At 46.9% G+C, this 25407-nt stretch overlaps 1 protein-coding gene across 2 annotated transcripts in view; it reads right to left on the bottom strand.

Annotated features, from left to right (window-relative positions):
• The window catches only part of LOC139276005 (superoxide dismutase [Cu-Zn]-like), a 174706-nt gene that overhangs the window by 45173 nt on the left and 104126 nt on the right, over nucleotides 1-25407 (bottom strand). For both annotated transcript variants that reach the window (XM_070893326.1, XM_070893327.1), the window contains one exon: nucleotides 3048-3117. In XM_070893326.1, the coding sequence (XP_070749427.1) occupies nucleotides 3048-3117 (70 nt within the window). The remainder of the gene's footprint in view (nucleotides 1-3047; nucleotides 3118-25407) is intronic.

The raw sequence follows: 25407 nt of genomic DNA, 5'->3' as shown, positions 1-25407 counted from the left end.
TGGTGATGACCTTGCTGAGGTCCGGCATCTCCACAGCCAGCAGCTTACTTAAGATCGTCTCCTGGTTGACCCCGATCACGAAAAAGTCATGCAGTTAATCTTCCAACGCAGGCCCAAATTTGCAAGGCCTTGCAAGACGTTTCAGGTCATGTGTATAGAAGCGATATCTGGATATGAGGATTCCTTCCATGGCTTTAAGGTGTTCCCGAACTAGAGCACATAGTTCTTTTAATCCTTTTCTGTAGGAAGAGTGGGTGAGAGCAGATTCTTGATGAGTGCATAGACCATGGGGCCACAGACGGTGAGAAGAACTACCCTGCGCTTCTCTGCATCCTCGTCTTTGTTTAGGTCATTTACCACAAAATGCTGGTCAAGACGATACGTGAAATCTCCCCAATCCTTTATCTCATTGAATCTTTCAAGAATTCCAACAGTACTCAATTGTGCTGTGCTTGCCATACTTTTGCGTGAGTTCGTATTTGCCTCCTCGCCAGTTGTGGTGTATGAAATGATACAATGAACTCCGAACTGTGAGCCAGTGACTAGGTGTAACCTGGTCAGTCTTTAATGGTTTCCAGAAGTGAAGATACAAAGGTGAAGTTCAGGTTATACATCGGGCCCAGCACGAGTGTACCTATGACCCTAGGACCTTCGACGGTAGTGCACCCTGGTGGTGGGCAGACCTTATGTACATACATTACACAGTTCTTCATCTCTCCTTCTTTCTCAATGACAGCTGCCAACAGTTCTTTCATCCCCTACCTCAACAATTCCCTCCCCTCCATCACATCCTTCGCCACCAATCACAAGGGCACATTGGATCACCTCTCCTTCCAAACATGCTCAGCTCTTCCTTTGCTATTTTCACACTAGATATTAACAGCATTGTATTCTCACACATCTCCACTTCCTTTTCAAGAGCTGCTCAATAGCTCTCGTTCGCTCTTTCTGCAGGACAAAACAGCACACAATGCAAGGGAGAGGAACAAGATCGGGGGAGGAACACTCAACATCATAGCCCTTACCCAAATGGAGCAGGGAACCCTGGACATTAATGACCCAGCAAATGCCATGAACATCAGGAAAGGCAATGCTGGAAGCTCATCAGAGCAGGGTATCTGCCTGCTACTTGTAACCCTTCATTCATCTCAGCAAATTGCACAACCAGCTTGAGAAATCCAAGCTGCATACTGAAGACTATCGGATGTTAATGCCCAGCTTGTCCGTGCATTTAGTCCGTGCAAACTAGTTTACATAGCTGCCCTGACCTGCGAGAGACCATCAGCGGCAGGTCAGGGCCATAAAAGGAGTGGTGAGCGGCGGCCATGGGCAGCGTGGCGGCCCCGACCTGCAAGAGACCATCAGCGGCAGGTCGGGGCCATAAAAGGAGCGACAAGCGGCGGCCATGGGCACGTGGCGGTGTACCACTTCAAGGTACAGCGCGAGCTGATGCAGGAGGGCAACGGCTGCGAAGAAAGACATCATCAAGGTCCAGGTCGGTGATTGGAGCGTGTACAGGTACAGCAGGAGCGGCAAGGTTGGGCGAAGGAGCGGCGAGAGAATGTTCAGGGATGTGATCGGGACCCGGGAGAGGCGCAAGTTCGGGGCCATATGAGGCGAGGGCCATGGGGCAGCACGGGCCAGTCCACACTGCGATGTGTATGCGCACTAAGCCCGTGCTGTAGAGCGGGTCTCCAGTCGTTCTGGGTAATTCTTGCCACTGGACCAAGACCTAGCTCTGTCACGCCTGTGTGGTAGCTGGAGTGCAACGGCCACCACACATTAAAAAAATCCACGCCCAGGCATCTTCCCTCCTTCAAGATGTAGTCTGGGATCTGGAATATTAGGTCCTTCATTGAAACACTTGTGAACTCACCCCTTTTTGGCGTGGAAGCAAGTCATCCTCATTTCGAGGGACTGCCTATGATGACTCCCTCTTTTCAAGGTCCTTCTCAGCAGCGATTTTGCAGTGGTGTCCTCATGACATCCTAGGACCCCAGTTTGCATGCATTCATGAGACCCATGCCTGTTTCTGGCCAGCGCCTCAGTCAGCTAAAGAAAGGTTTGTGCTTAACATGTCGATCGAAGGGAATACAGTGGGAACCGACGACAGGCACTCTGAAGCAACTTTAACTGTGCACCTTCCCCGCTACTTCCAGGAGGGACGAGTTAAAATCACCCTTGTTTTTTGGTTGGGATGTTAAAATTAAGACTAATCTTCCTGTTCAGATCCCATGTCATGATTTGAAGAGCAGAGGAGTTGTCTTGGTCCACATTTGTCACTCATCCAATAGCGCCAAAAAATATATTACATGTTCATTTATCGCAATGATGTTGTGGGACCTTGCAATATGCAAACTGGCTGCCACACTGGTCTACTTAACAACAGTGACTACACTTCAATAGTAATCCATTAATTGAAAATTGCTTTAGGACATCCTAACGACATAAAAAGTACTATATAAATGTAAGTTCGGTCTTTCTTTCTTCAACCCTGCTTCACAAAAGCAGGAGAATACTTTTATTGAGATCCATAATTTTGATCCAACTACAGAACGGGAAGGGAAAATTGTGCAGTAAAATACACACATAAAAACACTAAACTAGATTTGGAGTTTATATTTAACCTACTACTTTAAGCAGAATAGATAGCATGGTATTTTTGTTGGGAAGTTCAGATTCTTAGCTTAAGAACCATTTGAATCACTATTTTAAAATTGATACATTTTTTCCACATCTTTAATTATTAAGGTTTGGATCTTAAACATAAGTTAAATAAAATGACTGTCTCCTGATAATAAATGAACTTACTAAAAAGCACGAAAAACAACTGACAAACTCGGTCAGAGTCACGCATAATCATCACAATATGTGGAGACGAATTATCTGAAGATTAAAAGCTTTAGTCACCCAAATGACAAAGATTTATCCAAAACTACCTAAAAACATTTAAGGTTTACATTTTACAGATCTGAAGCATAAACTCTGCATACTATATAAACCATCTTAACTGCAATACAAAATATTAACACTGATGCAAATCTCACCTGTCTACATCTTGTGGTCCACCGTGTTTTTTATCACAGGGGTTATAATGAACTCCCGAACTGGTGTGACCTAAAATAAATAATTTGCACTGGAATGATTTTGTAACAAGTCTTGCAACTGTGGATAACGTTTGAGCCACCAATTCTTTTTTGGCACTTTTATAAATTTTCTTAATACAGAAAAAAGATGCAAAGAGAGAAAACCATAAATATGCAATGCCAATATGGCCAAATTAAGGTAGTTATATAGGGCTAGAACCGGCACTTTTTTTGCATGCTTAATGCCCACTTAACGCTCATTTTATCGCTGAAATGACATATAACACCCAGATATCGCCCATTTAGCCACAAAATGGAAACTGACGCCCATTTTTAGGAAACTTATCGGCGAGTGTTACTTTCCCCATGTGCTTAACGCCGGGAAAAAATATTATCGCCCACCCACTTTTTTGGGGCGGAATCATCAGATTTGCCGAAATCAACGCCCATATCGCCCAGCGTTAATTTCCGCACTGATTTAACGTGCGATTCAATATTAATGCCCACCCACTTTTTTTTGTCGTGAAGAGCATATTTACCGGAACTAACGCCCAACAGATCGCCCAGCATCAATTTCACCACCTTGTACACATATCAGCCACAATATCTCTCGCCCAAAAAAAGGGGAACTGTTCTGAACGAACACCAGAACACCAGAACGAACGGCTGGCATTTTTAAAATCCCACTCTTACTTGATATCTGAACCATTTGCCTGAAAGAGCGTTGATGTGAATGACAACGGTGACACACTGCTGTGTGTGTGCAGCTCAAACATCAATGGTGCCCATCACCTTGGTGCCAGTTAAAGTTGACTGACGTTAAGTTGTATTTAACCCTTTCATGTTACAGAGTCACCAGTGTGTAAATGTCCAGCTATCTGAGACAATGCGCAACAAGGTTATGCTCAACAACAAAAATGTTATATCAACATTGATCTGAAATTGTAAGCATCACAGGCAATAACACCCAACCCCTGCCCACACCCCACTTTTTCCACCATTGACATAAATCACATGTTCAACATGTCCAGCAACACAGAATACAAAATCAAAGCAGGAGCGTGGTCCCCAGCCCTCATACATTGCAACAAATTGCATACACCCAGATGGAGATATAATGCAGCCATCACCTGCGGACATGCACCTCACTTTCCTTCCATCCTCCCCTTCTTCTCCCCACCTCTACCCCTTCCCCTCCTCACTTCACGGCGTCTGGTCAAGGAGCTTCTCAGGCGATGCCTCATTGGGGGGGGGGGGGAGAATGAAGGCAGATGCAGTCGTTGGACGGGTACGGGAGCGGGGGGTCGCCAAGGGGACAACATTATCTGATGCAGAAGTAGGATCTTGGTCCTTGTTCTCATCTGTCGTTCGCAGTGGTGGTGCGGAACCTAGGGGTGGAGTGATGTACTCGGGGACCACTGGGAGGCCTGTGCCAGCAGTGTTCCTGGCTTTCGCATCCAGGGACTCCGCCATCCGCGGAATGTACACGGTCATGGTGCCGGAGATGGTGGTCAGGTATCGGGATATGCCCCCCAATGCTTTGATGAGCTGGTCACCAATGTCCACAGTCCTCCTGGGCAACTGTACCATCTCTCCACTGTCATGTGGCATTCGTGAAACAGACCTGCCACGTCCACGAGGCCTCCATGGGGTCGGCGCCGTCCTGGGGACAAATGGGGTGCTTGGGGCCGGTTCCTCCAGAGTGGAGAGGGGAATGACCGGAGGACCACTAGATGGCCTTGGGGTGGAATGGCTTCTGGAGCATGGTAATGTAGGTTCCTCGAAGTCCGCGCTCTCATCCGTAAAGAACAGACCCAGCGGATTGACAGGCGAGAATCGGAGCTCCTCAGCACCAGATATAAGATCGTCCGCCGACTCCTGCCCCGCGCCCCCCATCTTCTGGCCTCTGTGGTCTTGCTGCACTGCTGGCTGAGCTGCAAAACACAAATGAGGTTATTAGAGAAGGGGGTGCTAGGATCACAAGGCAAGTCCAGCACTACACACAGCATACGCACGACAAAAGCATCACCGCTCTCAAAATCACCGCAGAAATCACATTTCACGACTATCAACACTTTTGCATTCCAATCATTTTTGTTAGGCCATCACTATTTATACAGGTGCAGCGTCCAGAATCCGGAACTCTCGGGACCGAGGCCGTTCCGGATTTTGCGTTTTGCTACATTTTGGAACGTCTTTCTGACGTCACGAATCCAGAAGCACCCGAGCCCAGGTTTGGATATTTCCGGATTTTGGAATGTCAGAAAGGGGGGGGGGGGGGGGGGCGGGGTTGTGCTCGTCGACATGGAGATTTTCGTGCAGGGCCCCGCCGCCGTGCAGATGTTCAGGCGGGGCCCCGTCGCCGTGGAGTTGTTTGGGCGGGGCCCCACCGCCGTGTAATTGTTTGGGCGATGCCCCGCCGCCATGGAGTTGTTCGAGTGATGCCCCGCTGCCATGGAGATGTTCGGGCAGACCCCGCCGCCGAGGAGGAGTTCCTTGTCTGGCCCGAGGTGGGTGGGGTCTGGCAGCCGAGGTAAAGGGGAGGGAGGGGAGCTGGGGCGAGGTCGGGCTCCACGAATTCGGGGCGGGCCAAGTCGCGGTGGGCCAAGTCGGGCCGGGCGAAGTCGGTTCGCCGAGGCAGGGGGAGTCCGGATAGCAGAACATTTTCCGGTTTCCGGACGACCCCGCCACAAATCGGCCCAGTGTCCGGATTCTGGAACATTCTGGATTTCGGAACTCCGGATTTTGGAGGTCGAACCTGTATGACAATTTTAGAAATCATCTATCATATATGATTGCTTGGTTATGAGTAGGTGTGACATCTATTGACTTTACATCATGCAATGGTGTAAGCTTTGCTTTCGTGGCATCACTTCAGGGTCTGCAGATGCGTCCATAGCTGTCCGGATGTGCTTCCCCACGAGTGCAAGCACACGCTCCACCACGTCAGTGATGTCACTGGGGACTGGTGGCCCGCCCACCCGTTCGCCTCTGCACGGACCTCATCGTCGCTAGCTTCTTCTGTAAAAGGTGACAGGACGACATGGCATGGGATCATTGTGTGATATCATTGCTAGTTACATAAGAACATAAGAAATAGGAACAGGCGTAGGCCATACGGCCCCTCATCCCTGCTCCGCCATTCAATAAGATCATGGCTGATCTGATCATAGACTCAGCTCCATTTTCCCGCCTGCTCCCCATAACCCCTTATTGTTTAAGAAATGTCTATTTCTGTCTTAAATTTATTCAATGTCCCAGCTTCCACAGCTCTCTGAGGCAGCGAATTCCACAGATTTACAACCCTCTGAGAGAAGAAATTTTTCCTCATCTCAGTTTTAAATGGTTGGCCCCTTATTCTGAGATCGTGCCCTCGAGTTCTAGTCTCCCCCATCAGTGGAAACATCCTCTCTGCATCCACCTTTTCAGGCCCCCTCATAATCTTATACGTTTCGATAAGATCATTGCTAGGTACATAAAAACATAAGAAGTAGAAACAGGAGTAGGCCATGCGGTCCTTCGAGCCTGCTCCGCCTCAATGTGTGAGGAGGACACAAAAAAATCTGTAAAAGGACATCGACAGGCTAAGTGAGTGGGCAAACATTTGGCAGATGGAGTATAATGTCGGAAAATGTGAAGTCATGCACTTTGGCAGAAAAAAAATCAAACAGCATGTTATTATTTAAACGGAGAAAGATTGCAAAGTGCCGCAGTACAGCGGGACCTGGAAGTACTTGTGCATGAAACACAAAAGGATAGTGTCATGTATCCTACATGACTACTATCACAAGGTGTGCCACCAGAGGGCACAGCAGTGGGAGACTTGTAGGTTACCTATACAGGTGTGCCTGGCCTAGTATAAAAGGCTCACTCTGGAGTTATCAATAAAGGACTAAGGTCACTACAGTTCAAGTGAGAAACATTGTCTCGTGGAGTCACTATCAGAGCATCCAAGGACATAACAGATAGTATGCAGGAACAGCAAGTGATTAGGAAGGCCAATGGTATCTTGGCCTTTATTGCAAAGGGTACTGTATATGCAAGCACTCTAATAATGACTCCACAAAGTAAGTTATAATACTTCAACTGTAGTGACCTAACGGCAGGTCCCTGGCCAGGCCATGGATAGTGGGCCCACAACTGCTGAGCAGGATGGCTCTGCGCTTGTTCACCAGCGAGATCGGTGAGTCCCCAGTCAAGTCGTTCACGATGAAAAAGTGTTCTAGTCTTTCCACAAAGTCATCCCAATCTTTCCCATCAGCGAATTGTTGGAAGTTGCTTAGGTTAGACATATTGTGCGTGGAAATTCGTAACCTCGTCGCTAGTTATTGTATATGCAAGCATTCTAATAATGACTCCACAAGGTAAGGTTATAGTACTTGAACTGTAGTGACCTTAGTCCTTTATTGCAGCTCCTAGAGTGAGGACACCAAGAGGTGAGCTCCCTTTTATACTTGGTTACCTGCAGTGTACAGGTGACCCTTAGGTCTCCAGCAGCAGCACCCTCTGGTGTACAGGTATAGTGTATACAGGGTGAAGGTACATTCAGTGGTCTAATGTTACAGTACATACATACATTAACATGTATACATAACCCTAAGCCTTTCCCAAGTCCTTATTGCCATGACAAGGGGAGGTGATCAGTAGTGGGCTGTGGGAGGTTGTGGCGAGGGTTGTGTGGGTGCCAGGTGTGATCTATGTGCTCGTGGCGGCACTCATCCATCCCCCCCATACATAGACCATAAGAGTGTCACTGTTGGAGGATTCCGCTGTGGTGGAACAAGTGCTATGGGTAAGATACATATATTGTAGATTGGGTAGGTGGTGGCGTTTAGTGGTGGGCAGGGCCACAGGGTGGTGTGGCTCCTTGTCCCCCATTGGTGGTGGAAGTCTGGTCATCCCAGGTACCGCCGGGTAAGCTGGAGGATACTGGCCTCTTGCTCCTGATGCTAGCCCTGGTGGCCAGGGGGGGGGGTAGGACCAATCTGGGGCAGATTGCCAGTGGTGGTGGCTGTGCTGCCCATTGACCGCTGTCCCTGCAGTGGGTATGCTCCTACTGGGTGTGTGTGAGCCCTTCCTGGGGCATCACATTGGTCCCGGAAGCGCAGGCTACATGATCAGGTAGCCCGCTGGACCTGGGTGTTTCCCACTTGGGGTTCCTTTGGCATTGACAGTATACATGTAGAACCCGGTATCATTTATTATTCTATCATTGGCAGATATGACACATTGGCTCCGATCGCGACTGGTCTACTCGACATTGTTATATCTCTTTACATTTTCACATTTGTCACTTACAATGCTTTCTTGTGTATCGGTATCTCTGGACAAGGTTACATTTATCACATTAGCATTATTGGCATCACTGTTCAACAGTACAAACTTGTTACTTACATAACTTTTTGAAGCATTCGTTTATATTTCTCCCATTAGCATTGCCGGCATCACCATTTAACAATGCATTTGTATACTTGCATTCATTTACGACACTTTTATCTTTAATATCACTGGCATCGCTGTGCCTAGAGTGGAACTGTCCCTTTAATTGTTTTGGGTTGCCGGTCTCCTTTAAGAGGGCCTTGCAATCTTTACCCCATTCCAGTTTGCCTCTCGGTAACACAACGCTATCCCTCGTGGTCTGGTCGTGGCCATCTTGATTCCAGGGTCTTCGCCTCGTGGTGCGGGCGCCATCTTCTCTCTCTCTGAGAGGTAGGCTGCGGTGATCCTTTTCTCCCCAGGTTCTGTAACGGACGCCAGGAATCTACCTTCTGCGCCGATCTTCTTCCCCCGGAGTCCTGCTACTGGAGCCCGGAAGGTGAGGTCTGGTTGTTCAGGTTGGATCATCTCACCGCTGAGTTGCGCTGTCTGTCGTCGCCACGCAGTCGAGCCGGACGGTAGGATTTTCAGGTGCCGCGACGAACCAAGTTTGGGGCCGCGTGGGGTGTCGATTGCCGGGGTCCGGAGGCCGTCGTCGCTCCGACCGATTTGGACTTGCTTCATCCATCTTCTACCCAGCAGCGTTGGACCATCACCGGCAACGATCCACAGGCGAAGCTTGTGCACCGCGCCGCCATGGGACACCTGGACCTCCACGCTGCCAACGACTGGGATGGTGCCTTTTGTGTAGGTGAGCAGCCTTGCCTGGATTGGGGACATTTTTGGTCGTTTGGTGGGGTTGTCCCAGAGTTTCACAAAGGCCGTCTGATTCATCAACGACAGGCTCGCCCCTGTGTCGATCTCCATTGAGACTGGAACCCCGTTGATTTCCACTTCCATTTTTCACGGGGAACTCTCGGTGGAGCAGGTATATATTCCGTACTCCTCTTCCAGGGGCTGAGCAGCTTCGCCTTAATCAGTGTCGGAGCCCGGGTGATCAGCCAACTCTTTTGCGACTCGGTGAGTAGAGCTTTTTCTACACATTCGCTGAAGGTGACCTTTAGTGTTGCAGCCTTTGCAGGTATAGTCTTTGTATCGGCACTGGTGGGCCCTGTGGTTTCCTCCACAGCGCTAGCACGGGGCTAGCCGGTTGGCCCCATGTGGCGGACTCAGGATTGCGGGTCTCGGGGGAGCATTCTTCCCTCTGAAAGTCGCCATTCTGTTCATTGTACTCGTCGGTTAGTCCTGGGTGTGGGTCATCATCCATTTGGAGCCGCAGACCGAAATCATGAAGGCCTGGCTCACTTCGATTGCCTTCTGCAGGGTGACCGTAGTGTCCGCAGAGAGCAGTTTATGTAGGAGGCCCTCATGGCCGATTCCAATAACGAAGATGTCTGTTAGTGCTTCGGTGAGGTGGTCGCCAAAATCACATGGTGCAGCCAATCTTCTTAGATCTGCAGCATATTCAGCAATTTCTTGGCCTTCAGGCCACCGGTGGGTGTGAGGATGCTCTCTTTAGGTTTAAGTTGTTCTTGTATTAAAGTTACGAGCTCCGCATAGGTCTTCGTTGTCGTCTTCGCTGGGGCTAGCAGGTCCCTGACGAGGCCATGGATAGTGGGCCCACAACTGCTGAGCAGGATGGCTCTGCGCTTGTTCACCAGCGAGATCGGTGAGTCCCCAGCCAGGTCGTTCGCAATGAAAAAGTGTTCTAGTCTTTCCACAAAGGCATCCCAATCTTCCCCATCAGCGAATTGTTGGAAGTTGCTTAGATTAGACATGTTGTGCGTGGAAATTCGTAACCTCATCACCAGTTATTGTATATGCAAGCACTCTAATAATGACTCCACGAGGTAAGGTTATAGTACTTGAACTGTAGTGACCTTAGTCCTTTATTGCAGCTCCTAGAGTGAGGACACCAAGAGGTGAGCTCCCTTTTATATTTGGTTACCTACAGTGTACAGGTGACCCTTAGGTCTCCAGCAGCAGCACCCTCTGGTGTTCAGGTAAAGTGTATACAAGGTGATGGTACATTCAGTGGTCTAGTGTTACAGTACATACATTAACATGCATTCATAACAAAGGAGATGAAGTATAAAAGCAGGGAAGTCTTGCTACAGCTATATAAAGGTATTGGTGAGGCCACACCTGGAACACTGCGTTGGTTTCCACATTTACGAAAGGATATATTTGCTTTGAAGGCAGTTCAGAGAAGGTTCACTAGCTTGATTACGGGGATGAGGGGGTTGACTTATGAGGAAAGGTTGAGTAGGGTGGGCCTCTACTCACTGGAATTCAGAATGAGAGGTGATCTTATCGAAACGTATAAGATTATGAGGGGGCTTGACAAGGTGGATGCAGAGAGGATCTTTCCACTGATGGGGGAGACTAGAACTAGAGGGCATGATCTTAAAATAAGGGGCCACCCATTTAAAACACAGTTGAGGAGAAAGTTCTTCTCTCAGACGGTTGTAAATCTGTGGAATTCGCTGCCTCAGAGAGCTGTGGAAGCTGGGACATTGAATAAATTTAAAACAGAAATAGACAGTTTCTTAAACGATAAGGGGATAAAAGGTTATGGGGAGCAGGCGTGGAAGTGGAGCTGAGTCCATGATCAGATCAGCCATGATCTTATTGAATGGCGGAGCAGGCTCGAGGGGCCGTATGGCCTACGCCTGCTCCTATTTCTTATGTTCACCTCTCATTCTTCTGAATTCCAATGAGTAGAGGCCCAACCTACTCAACCTTCCCTCGTAAGTCAATCCCCTCATCTCTGGAATCAACCTAGTGAACCTTCTCTGAACTGCCTCCAAATCAAGTATATCCTTTCGTAAATATTAAAACCAAAACTGCACGCAGTATTCCAGGTGTAGCCTCACCAATACCTTGTATAGCTGTAGCAAGACTTCCCTGCTTTTATACTCCATCCCCTTTGCAATAAAGGCCAAGATTCCATTGGCCTTCCTGATCACTTGCTGTACCTGCAATCTATCCTTTTGTGTTTCATGCACATGTACCCTCAGGTCCCACTGTACTGCAGCACTTTGCAATCTTTCTGCATTTAAATAATAACTTGCTCTTTGATTTTTTTCTGCCAAAGTGCATGACCTCGCACTTTCCAACATTATACTCCATCTGCCAAAATTTTGCCCAATCACTTAGCCTGTCTATGTCCTTTTGCAGATTTTTTGTGTCCTCCTCACACATTGGTTTTCCTCCCATCTTGGTATCGTCAGCAAACTTGGCTACGTTACACTCAAGTCCCTTCTTCCAAGTCGTTAATATAGATTGTAAATAACTGTCACAGAGACTGATACAACACATAACCAACAGATGTAATCAGGATTATTATGATAATTATCGTTCTTTACCTAAAGATGTACACCGTGACTGCAGGCTTTGAGTAAAACATTCCCGGTAAAAGTGAAAGACCTCACATCTGATAATAGTCAACCATGACTGTTACAAATCAAATTACATAAATACATAAGTACATGTAAATCAATGTAATACTTAAGTCTTGCAGATCCCACAAGGTCGTTCCATTGTTTGCAGCATTGGTTGCCCTCACACACCTCGTTGGTCGCCGACGAGACCACCTCTGCTACCTTGGTCTATATCTTCTGGTATGCCTTTGGGGTGGGCTTCCCATGCCCTCCGTGTCAAATCACCCCAGTGTAACGTGACGGACGCACTTGCCTCATCTGAGGACCTCCTGGTTCTTTTGCGCCCTCCAATGTGCTCCTCGCCCACCTCACCGCTCTCTGCAGCGTCAGTCTCCACTGCGTGCTGTGATGCCTCCTCCTCTCTCTCCATTATAGCCAAATTCGGTCAAATATGTGGCTGCTAACAGCTATTTTTTGTTTGCCTACTTGCTGTGAAGCTCTAAAGTCTCCCTCTTTCTCCCAAAGCAGCCACATCACACCCAGACACGCCTTCAGTCCCTCTCAGCTCCCTCTCTCTGTCACCTCTTCTGCACATGTCATGATGACCCTTGAGCTCCAGAATCACAGGAATCGAGTATTGCCATGCCGTTGCTAAGGACAGCCACAATTTACGGCACGTCAAAAAAATTTAACGCTACCGCCCATTTTATATCGCTCGCAGTAACGCCCATTTTCAAAAGTAGAAACTAGGTGCTTTGAGAATGGGCGGGAAGCCGGAGATCTGAAAACCCTTTTTTAACGCCCATGCCGGAATATAACCACAGAAGTGCAGGTTCTAGCCCATAGTCTGATAGTCTAATACAAGTAGGCGAATAGGATGGCAGCTATCCCCAACGAGAATAGGATGGCGGCTATCCCTAACAAGGACATTCAAAAATCAGGCAAGGACATGAAAAATGCAACAACAAAAAAGGGAAAGAAAGGGTTCACAGGCTCAAAGGGTTAAGAACTATAACATAGCTAACAATATTTAAGGACCATGTTTCCTGGTTGAGGCACAGAAAATATATAACTTGTTCTGCTGGAGCAATTTTCTGCAACATCAGTATGATTGGAATTCTGGTTGGCTAGTGTCAACAATGAGGGACACATCAATGATCAACATATGAAAAAATCCTTACATTTAAATAGCATCTTTAACATAATAAAATATCCTAAAGCACTTCACAAAGAGAGACTGAGAAATGAGTAGGGGAGCTACCAAAAGCAAGATTGAACAAGGAGATTTTGCAAAGACGTCTGAAGGAGCAATGGAGGGGGGGGGGGGGGGGTGGCGGGGGAAGAGGTGTGGGTGGAAAGAGCAAGGACTGAAGCACAACAGGTAAGTTTTATGAATTAGCACTTCGAGCAGAGAGCTTTGAGCACATATCAGTAATCTGGGCACAGAGTCAGTGGACCCCACATGATTTTGCATCCATTTATAAAACCTACCCCAGAAATAATTTTCCATTACTCATGGAAAAACAAACCTGTGGACAACATCAGTTTGTGTTTTAGCCAGGTATGTACAATATTCCACAGCACATAATTAAGCAATATCCTATTTATCATTCCAATAATCTATTTTTTTTTTCTTTTTCCTTTGAAAACTGTGATCCATGCTGAGATATAGTTTCAAGAGCTAGAAACCCTGTGGTACAATGTCCAAAAAGCCATTCTTCAGATGTGAACTCAGAAAATGAGTGCCAACGGGTCATTTGACCAATGAGGCCATCAGTCAAACTTAATCCTGCCTTCACTCTTTGTCCATATTCCCCCACTTTCTAGTGGTGATTAACAATTAAGGAACCCGAGCCAATTCCATCTTTACTCCCCCCTCCAAAAACCCTGTATTCCAAAGATGCAGAGGATAATTATAGTATCTTAACATTGCAAACAGCAAATAAAGGGTTATTATCTTCAACCTGGAGGAACTCCCACCCCTCGCACCCAGCTGCAAATGATACCTTTTAATAACTGGAGAAGCCTTTTAACCACAACTATAACAATGAAAACTATCTTACATGTATTAGCAAATTGGTTGAATACATATTAAAAATGACTGGTTCTTTGGAAACAGCAATCTATGGCTGCACAGAATACCTACCATTAATAACATTTCCCAATGAACAAACATAAAGTCCATGCTTTCCTGGTTTCAAACCCTCAATGGTTCCTTTTATGAGCACTTCTTCAGTTTCCTACAAAATAAAAATTCTGTATTCAAGTAATTAAACATGATTCATATAGTGAAAAGAAAGCTAGGAGTTCAGGGGAGGGAAGTGTACAGAGTGCTGGGGTGGAGAGGAGAAAGTGCTATTGTCACATGCAATGCAGAGAAATGGAGATACAAAGACCTGTACCCACTCTTGCCACTCTGATCAAGTCAATTTAAGCTTTTTCTGTACTGAATCGGTCCTGTAGGTGATAATCCAAGAATTCACTATCTCTGCCATCTCTCGCCAGGCCTGCTGCAAGTTATTTTTTTGGCAGCTTCTTTCCATCAAATAGAAACAGGACATCCCTTCATGCCCTTACGCCCTCAACTAGGACCTCCACAGACATGTCCGAAAACCTATGGGCATGCTTCTGACTCATCTTCAACATTAAGATGTTTCCAGAAAAGCCAAAGACATATTTCACCAATGAAGCTTCCCTTTAAAAAGGTGCATTCACAATTTATGTAGCTATTGGGAGACCCCCAAGTGGGCGGGCTGACCATCACTGATACAATCAGGTGGGTAGTCTGCCAATCAAATGCTAACGAGGTCCTTCAGTTTAAAAACATCCGAGCTTCACACTGGTGACGAAGGGTGCCCAACCTGCGCATCCAAAACCCGCATCCAGTTAAAATCCCCCTTTCCTGTCCACAAACCTTACACATCACATTTTTGAGTAATGCTTTTATGTCAATGTTTAAAATTCAATCTGCCTAGAGAAACATTTATAATGAAAATGCATATGTCAACATTTATAATGTCAATCTATAGGTAAAAAAATTGCATCATAATGTAGTTTTGAGATTTGGCCATTAGGTGGTTCTATGGCACGAGTCTTTCAACTCTGCTTCCCAATTCCACCAGACATTCCCAATTGTCCATCATTTTTTTCCTATTTATCTTGTGGTTAATATCCAAATTTTGTCCCTGTTTTCAAGCTTCCCAAATCCCACTCGCCATTAATTTTCCCTGATGTTATGGGGACTGGCCTCCAACATACCACCTTGGCCTCACATCCCGCTCCCCCTAAATTGTGATGCACAACCTCTGTCCCTATGGCTCCTCAGACCGAATCCTTATATCCCAAGTGAGCTCTGACCCTGTGACCCCTGATACCCACCCATCTCTCCTCCTTTTCTCTGGGAGCATTCTTCTCAGTGACCCTTCTTCATGGTAACTGAGCCACCACTGAATTCTTAAGCAACATCAATCCTTTAGAAACACAAACTAATTATCTTATGCAAATATGTAGTATTTATTGGTTAAATGTCAATTTAAAAGCCGTTTTAGCAAAGCTTTTATTTATTTTTCACTTATCTTTATAGTCGACAAGTACATGACGATTGCTCATAATATTTTGAAAGTGGAGAAACTGTGGCCACAAGGCAGGATGCAGTTCCAGTCAAGGTAGGAAGGGAGCGTTAATTCACAGTTGAAAAGAATGTAGAGAAGGAGGGGGAGCGAAAGGGGAAACAGGGATCAGGATGTTTTAACCATCTTTTTACAGAAAGAAGTTGCATTTAAAACTTAGGTTTTTAAAGCTGTGTATTCACACAAGTTTTTAAAAAAGCACTGAGACAAAAGATGGTTAAAATGCTAATAGGCTGGGGCTGGAAATTTGGATCTTGCCATTTTGCAGCATTATTCATGGTGGGGCGCCCTCTAAAGGTTTGCACCTCTGACCAGGAAATTTGTTCGAAACGCAGCTAGCTTGAAAGGGGTTGCTAAATTAGACGTTCCACAATTGTGCTCAGCGCTCCAACCGAAAACCTCAGCACAAAAATGCAAGGTGAAATACTCAAGAGACCGGCGATACATCCCGAGCCCAGCCGAATCTTAAAGGCGCGGCACTATAAGTATGCGCATGCGCAGTTCCAACTGTACACTTCGAGCAGAGCGGGAAAATGGAGGAGCAGGAAGGTTGCCATCGTGCACGCCGCTTCTCAGCCATGACCGCTGAAGCATTGATAAGAGGCTGTAGAGAGGAGTTGGCATGTCTTGCATCTTCCTGGATGAAGGAGGCACGTTCCAACAGTTTTGGAGGGAGGTGGCACAGGATGTCTCAGCTAGAGAAACGGTGTGGCAAACTGCGACACAATGTCGCAAGAGGTTTAACGACCTCACAAGGGTCGTCAAGGTTCTGCTGCACAGGAGGGCAGGAAAAAGAGTGGGAGCGCGATAGTGATAGGGGATTCAATGGTGAGGGGAATAGATAGGCGTTTCTGCAGCCGCAACCGAGACTCCAGGATGGTATGTTGCCTCCCTGGTGCAAGGGTCAAGGATGTCTCGGAGCGGGTGCAGGACATTCTGAAATGGGAGGGAGAACAGCCAGTTGTCGTGGTGCACATTGGTACCAACGACATAGGTAAAAAAAGGGATGAGGTCCTACGAAAAGAATTTAAGGAGCTAGGAGCTAAATTAAAAAGCAGGACCTCAAAAGTAGTAATCTCGGGATTGCTACCAGTGCGACGTGCTAGTCAGAGTAGGAATCGCAGGATAGCGCAGATGAATACGTGGCTTGAGCAGTGGTGCAGCAGGGAGGGATTCAAATTCCTGGGGCATTGGAACCGGTTCTGGGGGAGGTGGGACCAGTACAAACTGGACGGTCTACACCTGGGCAGGACCGGAACCAATGTCCTCAGGGGAATGTTTGCTAGTGCTGTTGGGGAGGAGTTAAACTAATATGGCAGGGGGATGGGAACCAATGCAGGGAGACAGAGGGAGACAAAAAGAAGGCAAAAGCAAAAGACAGAAAGGAGATGAGGAAAAGTGGAGGGCGGAGAAACCTAAGGCAAAGAACAAAAAGGGCCACTGTACAGCAAAATTCTAAAAGGACAAAGGGTGTTAAAAAAACAAGCCTGAAGGCTTTGTGTCTTAATGCAAGGAGTATCCGAAAAAAGGTGGATGAATTAACTGTGCAAATAGACGTTAACAAATATGATCTGATTGGGATTACGGAGACGTGGCTCCAGGATGATCAGGGCTGGGAACTCAACATCCAGGGGTATTCAACATTCAGGAAGGATAGAATAAAAGGAAAAGGAGGTGGGATAGCATTGCTGGTTAAAGAGGAGATTAATGCAATAGTTAGGAAAGACATTAGCTTGGATGATGTGGAATCTATATGGGTAGAGCTGCAGAACACCAAAGGACAAAAAACGTTAGTGGGAGTTGTGTACAGACCTCCAAACAATAGTAGTGATGTTGGGGAGGGCATCAAACAGGAAATTAGGGGTGCATGCAATAAAGGTGTAGCAGTTATAATGGGTGACTTTAATATGCACAGAGATTGGGCTAGCCAAACTGGAAGCAATACGGTGGAGGAGGATTTCCTGGAGTGCATAAGGGATGCTTTTCTAGACCAATATGTCGAGGAACCAACTAGGGGGGAGGCCATCTTAGACTGGGTGTTGTGTAATGAGAGAGGATTAATTAGCAATCTCATTGTGCGAGGTCCCTTGGGGAAGAGTGACCATAATATGGTGGAATTCTGCATTAGGATGGAGAATGAAACAGTTAATTCAGAGACCATGGTCCAGAACTTAAAGAAGGGTAACTTTGAAGGTATGAGGCGTGAATTGGCTAGGATAGATTGGCGAATGCTACTTATGGGGTTGACTGTGGATGGGCAATGGCAGACATTTAGAGACCGCATGGATGAATTACAACAATTGTACATTCATGTCTGGCGTAAAAATAAAAAAGGGAAGGTGGCTCAACCGTGGCTATCTAGGGAAATCAGGGATAGTATTAAAGCCAAGGAAGTGGCATACAAATTGGCCAGAAATAGCAGCGAACCCGGGGACTGGGAGAAATTTAGAACTCAGCAGAGGAGGACAAAGGGTTTGATTAGGGCAGGGAAAATGGAGTACGAGAAGAAGCTTGCAGGGAACATTAAGGCGGATTGCAAAAGTTTCTATCGGTATGTAAAGAGAAAAAGGTTAGTAAAGACAAACGTAGGCCCCCTGCAGTCAGAATCAGGGAAAGTCATAACGGGGAACAAAGAAATGGCAGACCAATTGAACAAGTACTTTGGTTCGGTATTCACTACGGAGGACACAAATAACCTTCCGGATATAAAAGGGGTCAGAGGGTCTAGTAAGGAGGAGGAACTGAGGGAAATCTTTATTAGTCGGGAAATTGTGTTGGGGAAATTGATGGGATTGAAGGCCGATAAATCCCCAGGGCCTGATGGACTGCATCCCAGAGTACTTAAGGAGGTGGCCTTGGAAATAGCGGATGCATTGACAGTCATTTTCCAACATTCCATTGACTCTGGATCAGTTCCTATCGAGTGGAGGGTAGTCAATGTAACCCCACTTTTTAAAAAAGGAGCAGGAAAACAGGGAATTATAGACCGGTCAGCCTGACATCAGTAGTGGGTAAAATGATGGAATCAATTCTTAAGGATGTCATAGCAGCGCATTTGGAAAATGGTGACATGATAGGTCCAAGTCAGCATGGATTTGTGAAAGGGAAATCATGCTTGACAAATCTTCTGGAATTTTTTGAGGATGTTTCCAGTAAAGTGGACAAAGGAGAACCAGTTGATGTGGTGTATTTGGACTTTCAGAAGGCTTTCGACAAGGTCCCACACAAGAGATTAATGTGCAAAGTTAAAGCACATGGGATTGGGGGTAGTGTGCTGACGTGGATTGAGAACTGGTTGTCAGACAGGAAGCAAAGAGTAGGAGTAAATGGGTACTTTTCAGAATGGCAGGCAGTGACTAGTGGGATACCGCAAGGTTCTGTGCTGGGGCCCCAGCTGTTTACATTGTACATTAATGATTTAGACGAGGGGATTAAATGTAGTATCTCCAAATTTGCGGATGACACTAAGTTGGGTGGCAGTGTGAGCTGTGAGGAGGATGCTATTAGGCTGCAGAGTGACTTGGATAGGTTAGGTGAGTGGGCAAATGCATGGCAGATGAAGTATAATGTGGATAAATGTGAGGTTATCCACTTTGGTGGTAAAAACAGAGAGACAGACTATTATCTGAATGGTGACAGATTAGGAAAAGGGAAGGTGCAACGAGACCTGGGTGTCATGGTACATCAGTCATTGAAGGTTGGCATGCAGGTACAGCAGGCGGTTAAGAAAGCAAATGGCATGTTGGCCTTCATAGCGAGGGGATTTGAGTACAAGGGCAGGGAGGTGTTGCTATAGTTGTACAGGGCCTTGGTGAGGCCACACCTGGAGTATTGTGTACAGTTTTGGTCTCCTAACTTGAGGAAGGACATTCTTGCTATTGAGGGAGTGCAGCGAAGATTCACCAGACTGATTCCCGGGATGGTGGGACTGACCTATCAAGAAAGACTGGATCAACTGGGCTTGTATTCACTGGAGTTCAGAAGAATGAGAGGGGACCTCATAGAAACGTTTAAAATTCTGACAGGTTTAGACAGGTTAGATGCAGGAAGAATGTTCCCAATGTTGGGGAAGTCCAGAACCAGGGGTCACAGTCTGAGGATAAGGGGTAAGCCATTTAGGACCGAGATGAGGAGAAACTTCTTCACCCAGAGAGTGGTGAACCTGTGGAATTCTCTACCACAGAAAGTAGTTGAGGCCAATTCACTAAATATATTCAAAAGGGAGTTAGATGAAGTCCTTACTACTCGGGGGATCAAGGGGTATGGCGAGAAAGCAGGAAGGGGGTACTGAAGTTTCATGTTCAGCCATGAACTCATTGAATGGCGGTGCAGGCTAGAAGGGCTGAATGGCCTGCTCCTGCACCTATTTCCTATGTTTCTACCCTGTATATTAATGTACCAATGCCATTATTTCAAACTCACTGTCTCAAACAATGTAAAGTCTTTGCAAATTGTGCCCCTTCTGTGTTCCAGGCCACGGTGTGGGTTGAAGCCACCTGAAAGCTGGAGGCTCAGTTCAACAGCCATCCCTGCGCATGCAAGGGTCGTGCACTCTCTTGTTGCCTAATCATTCTCACCCCTCCTCGCACTACCCTTTGATTCTTGATATGCGTTTGCAAAATGTCACCCTGAACCATAATCCTAGGTGGCTCTCACCTCACTCTATCCTTCTCACATGCTCTGTGCGCAGCCACGCAGATTATAATGGACATTTTTACACTTCCAGACATTTGCAGCTACTCTACTATGGAAGCTTACTCATATTTGGCGCATAATCGCTGGGAGCAACAGCGTAATGGAGGTGAGGAGCTTGATCTGCAGGACCTCACTGAGGTGGGCATGGGCACCCAAGTTGGTGCGGTGGCGGCCGGCGAGGCAGAGCCCCCTATGGATAGTGACGGTATGTGAATGGCCTTTGCGATTTGTGAGTTCCGTGACTCCTGACATCAAGTGGCCTACCCCCTTTACATATAGATGTCCAATGCCACCTTCCTCTTATTTCCCTGCCCCCACCCCTGCTGCTTTGTGCTTACAGATGATCAGCCAGAAGCGCGGCAGCCTGCCCCGAACCATCAACATCAGGCGATGGGGGAGATGACGAGGGAGGGGATGACAGTGTAATAGCGGAACGGGACACTCCATCAATCCCACCGAATGGGGATACTACATTGGTGGAGGAGCGTGAATTTGCGGGGTTTGAAGAGCCAGAGGCTCTTGGCCCCTGTGGCCTACAGCAATGCCAAGCAGGAGGGGAAGCTCGGAGGCCAACTCCCCAGAGGGCAAGTCGGCCCAGGAGTCCCGCTGAAAGACAGCCAGTCGTGAACCTGAACTTAATGGCTATATCCAGAGAGACCACGCAAATGCACCACGACCTCATGGGTGCAGTGGACAAGGTCCCGCAGAGCATAGAGGCTCTTGCTCAGAGTGTGGCAAAGGCTGCCTCAAGCATTGCACATGCCTCTCAGGAGTCCAACGAGCCCATCCTTGCCACTTACAGAGAGATGGGCCCAATGAAAGATAGTGGAGTCCCAGAGGGGATGACGTGTGCCATGGTTGACATGGCAGCAGCCATCGCATCACAGGCCCAAGCCACACAAGGACTTTGTGATGTGATGCTGTCAGTGATTGCTGGCTGCTGCGTTTCAGGCTCAGTGTGCTCTGAGTCAATCACATAGTGATGCCATGCACACACTAACTGCTGCCATCCTCTTTGTGTTCCCCACAGGCCGACGGGGAAGTGACGATACAGAAGCAGGCCAGCAATGTGTGCTTACACATCATGCTCCGGATGCTGATGCTCTGCCCCGGGTGAGTGGCAGTGGGCCGCTGGAAATGGAAAGTGCAGTCCTTCCTCAGGATGACAGCATTCCGGCTCCCACCACTGCCACTCCACCTTTGTACTCGCCACGGTCTACACCCTAGCTGGAGTCCGCAGCTGGGCCTTCCAGGCCCAGAGCTGGTCCAGGGCTTCCTGCTCGGTCATCTGTACTGTCTGCCCCACAAACACATCAGCCCTCAAGCAGCCTTGGTGTAGGCACTGAGGTCAAATTGAGGAGGAGCACTAGGTGTGGGAGGGGGATAAAGGTGAGGGCTGGGAAATGTCAGGCAAAGTCTGAGTGAGGACTTTGCCCACCATGAACAGATGTACTCATCATGTAAATAATGGCTCTAAATATGTTGTTGCATGGTTTGATGCAACCTATTGTTTTGAGTGTGTGTGCCTAATGTGCCTTATGGATGCTGCTGTGGGATAATTAATGGAAGGAGACCTTTGTTCAAACATTGTTTAAGTACATTGTGCTTAATGGTCTTTCAACGGGACGTTTTGTTGTCGGTTTGTTACTTGCTGGGGAGGGCTTTGGTGTGGTTTTGAGACGAACATGTTGGTGTTGTCAATAAAATTTTACTTTTGAGTTTTGCATTGTTGCCTGGAGTATGATTGTGGACTTTAATGGCGATGTGCCAATACGGCGGCACATAGCACGGTCAGTTTCCTCCATTCAAGAGACCAGATGCATTATGAGCTGCTGACGTGTGGCTCTTGAACCAGCAGCATTGCCACGCTGCCTCCACCGTGGATGGTGCTCCTCCTGGTGTGACTGGCCATTTGGGGCCTCGTCAGGCTCCTGTTCCTCGTTCTTCTCCTCCCGATGTAAGGCTACAGGTCTGCCTGTGGAAGATGGCATATTTTTCCCAGCACTTCCTTCTTACACACTGCTCCTCAGAAAGGTGGAGGTTTTTTCTGGCATGATTAGGGCTCGGCGCTAAATGAGGTGAATCCAACTACTTTTGTGACCGGGGTGCTAGCGGGACATTGCACGACGAGTGACATCATAACCTGAATGAAACTACAGAACGAGGGGGTAGCATTTGATGCCACCACAAAAACCGGCCCCAAATTTCCTGGTGGAGCGCTGGAAGCTAGCTGCCTGGGCAGTAAGCAATTTGAGACGCATTACCGCCCCTCTGGGGCGCTAACAGAGGCGCTATACAACCGAATTTCCAGCCCATGGTGTTGAAGTTGTTTCCCAAATACTGAAAATAGTAAACAATTCATTAACAACCAAAACAACAACGTATATTTACATAGTGCCTTTAATGCAGTAAAACGTCCCAAGGCGTTTCACAGGGAGCTATAATATAAAATTTGACACCGAGCCACACAAGGAGACATTAGGTGAGATGAAGAGTTGGTTTTAAGAAGCGTCTTAGAGAGGTAGAGAGATGGAGAGCTTTAGGGAGGAAATTCCAGAGCTTAGGACATTGGCAGCTGAAGGCACGGGCACCAATAGTGGAGCGATTAAAATTGAGGATGCGCAAGAGGCCGGAATTAGAGGAGCGCAGATATCTCGAGGAGATTAGAGATAGGAGGGACGAGGTCATGGAGGGAATTGAAAGCAAGGATGAAAATTTTTTAATTGAGGTGTTGCTTAACCAGGAGCCAATGTAGGTCAGCGAGCACAGGGGTGATGGGTGAACGGGGCTTGGTGCGAGTTAGGACACGGACACCAGAGTTTTGGATGACTTCAGATTTATGAAGGGTAGAACGTGGGAGGCCAGCCAGGAGTGCCTTGGAATAGTTAAGTCTAGATTTAACAAAGGCATGGGTGAGGGTTTTCAGCAGCAGATGAGCTGAGGCGGGGACGGTGGCGAGCAATGCTCCAGAGATGGAAATATGTGATCTTTGTGATGGCATGATATATGAGTGGAAGCTCATCGCGGGGTCAAATATGACACCAAGGTTGCGAACAGTCTGGTTCAGCCTCGGGAAAAGGATGGAGTTGGTGGCTAGGGAACGGAGTTTGTGGTGGGGACCAAAGACAATGGTTTCGTTCTTCCCAATATTTAGTTGATTTCTGCTCATCGGTGCTGGATGTCGGACAAGCAATCTGACAATTTAGAGACATTGAAGGGGTTGGGAGGTGGCGGTGAGGTAGAACTGGGTGCCGTCAATGTACATGTAGAAACTTGACGCCGTTTTTTTCGGATGATGTTGCCGACGGTCAGTATCTTGATGAGAAATGGGAGGGGCCAAGGTAGATGCTTGGGGGACACCAGAGGTAATGGTGCAGGAGCAGGAAGAGAAGCCATTGCAGGTGATTCTTTGGCTACGATTAGACAGATAAGAATGGAATCAGACGTGTCCAGTCCCACCCAGCTGGACGACAATGAAGAGCTGTTGGAGGAGGATGATGTGGTCAACCATGTCAAGGGCTGCAGACATGTCAAGGAGCAGACAGTGGTATAGTTTAGCTTTGTCATAGTCACTTAGGATATCATTTGTGACTTTATTAAGAGTAGTTTCTGTACTGTGGCAGGGACAGAAATCTGATTGGAGGGATTTAAACATGGAGTTCCAGGAAAGATTTGGGAGGCAACAACATGTTCAAGGATTTGAGAGGAAAGGGAGGTTGGAGATTTAGTATCTTAGTAAACACCTCAGACCCATTGGGGTAGATCTTGACTTTATGTGATACTGTAAAATGGGCTGCCAACTCACTATCTCGCATTTTACACTACTGGCCAAAGTCAATTGTGTTTGGAGGACCCTGGTCTCAAGCGCTCGGCCCTCCCTCTGATTATGAACATAGTGAAATTATAGAAATGGACAAACACTCACTGTAGGATTTCTAAATCTCTCTGGGCTTACATTTGACAGTGAGACGATTCTTTTGAAACAATTGGCACTGTTTATTAAAAACATACACACATGCACATTAGCAGCAGTAATCAGTTATCTTGAAAAGACACACACATGCACATTACCAACAGTTGTCAATTATGTTAGAACAGAGCTACAATGAGGTTATAATAACGAGTGATATACGTTACGTCCCTTTTGCTGGCTGGTTTGGACACACGGCTTGCTGTTTTAGCTGGTCTTCAGGGATGTCTCGTGCCATGTGTCCAAGAGAGAAGAGAGGAGAGAAAAGTTCCTGGCTTGCGTTTTTTATATTTACATCACTTTTATTTTTACATCACTGACAAGTCAGGTTTACAAAAAGCTGCAAGGAAAAGCTTTTATCATGCTTCAAAGGTTAGAATGCAGGAAGATAGTTAGACGTTATTTTGTTTTGAGTCAAGCAAGATGGCCCACTGATGTGAGGAAGTATAGCTATTCATTATTTTGTATTATTATGCGAAAGCATATTTTACTGACTGAATTAAAATGAAACTATCAAAACCATATGTTCAAATGCAGTGAAATGTAGCAACTTAATTTGTATCTGTTTTTGTATTTCCACCGTCCAAGGCCCCAAACACTCCTTCCAGGAGAAACAGTGATTTACTTGTACTTCTTTCAATTTAGTGTACTATATTCACTACTCACGATCCATTCTCCTCTATATTGGAGAGACCAAACGCGGATTGGGTGACCACATTACAGAACACCTCCGTTCAGTCCGCAAACGTGACCCTGAGCTTCTGGGTACCTGATATTTCAATTCTCCGCCCCACTCCCACTCTGACCTCGGCTTCCTACACTGTTCTAATGAAGCTCAACATAAGCTTGAGGAACAGCACCTCATCTTTTGATTAGGTACTTTACCGTCTTTCGGTCTCAACAGTGAGTTCAACAATTTCAGATCATAACCTCTGCCCCCATTTTTTTCGAAGGGCAGCTGTTGATTATTCTTATCTGGAATATTAGGTCCTTCATTGAAAAACCTGTGAACTCATCCCTTTTTGGTATGGAAGCAAGTCATCCTCGTTTCGAGGGACTGTTTATGATGATGATGATATTCCCATTTACAGCTCCTCTAGACCCATTTTTTGTTTCTTTACTTGTCCCATTACCATCTCCTTTCACCATCCTGTTTGTCATTTAAACCCTCCTGCCTTCCACCCAATCACAGACCTCTTTTGTTCTTTCCTCCCGTCCCCTGCACTTGCTTAAAACCTGTTACATCTCTAACTTTTTCCAGTTCTGAC

The sequence above is a fragment of the Pristiophorus japonicus genome, chromosome 11, assembly GCF_044704955.1.
Source record: "Pristiophorus japonicus isolate sPriJap1 chromosome 11, sPriJap1.hap1, whole genome shotgun sequence".
In the NCBI taxonomy this organism is placed as follows: domain Eukaryota; kingdom Metazoa; phylum Chordata; class Chondrichthyes; family Pristiophoridae; genus Pristiophorus; species Pristiophorus japonicus.
This window is presented reverse-complemented; position numbering and strand designations above follow the sequence as displayed.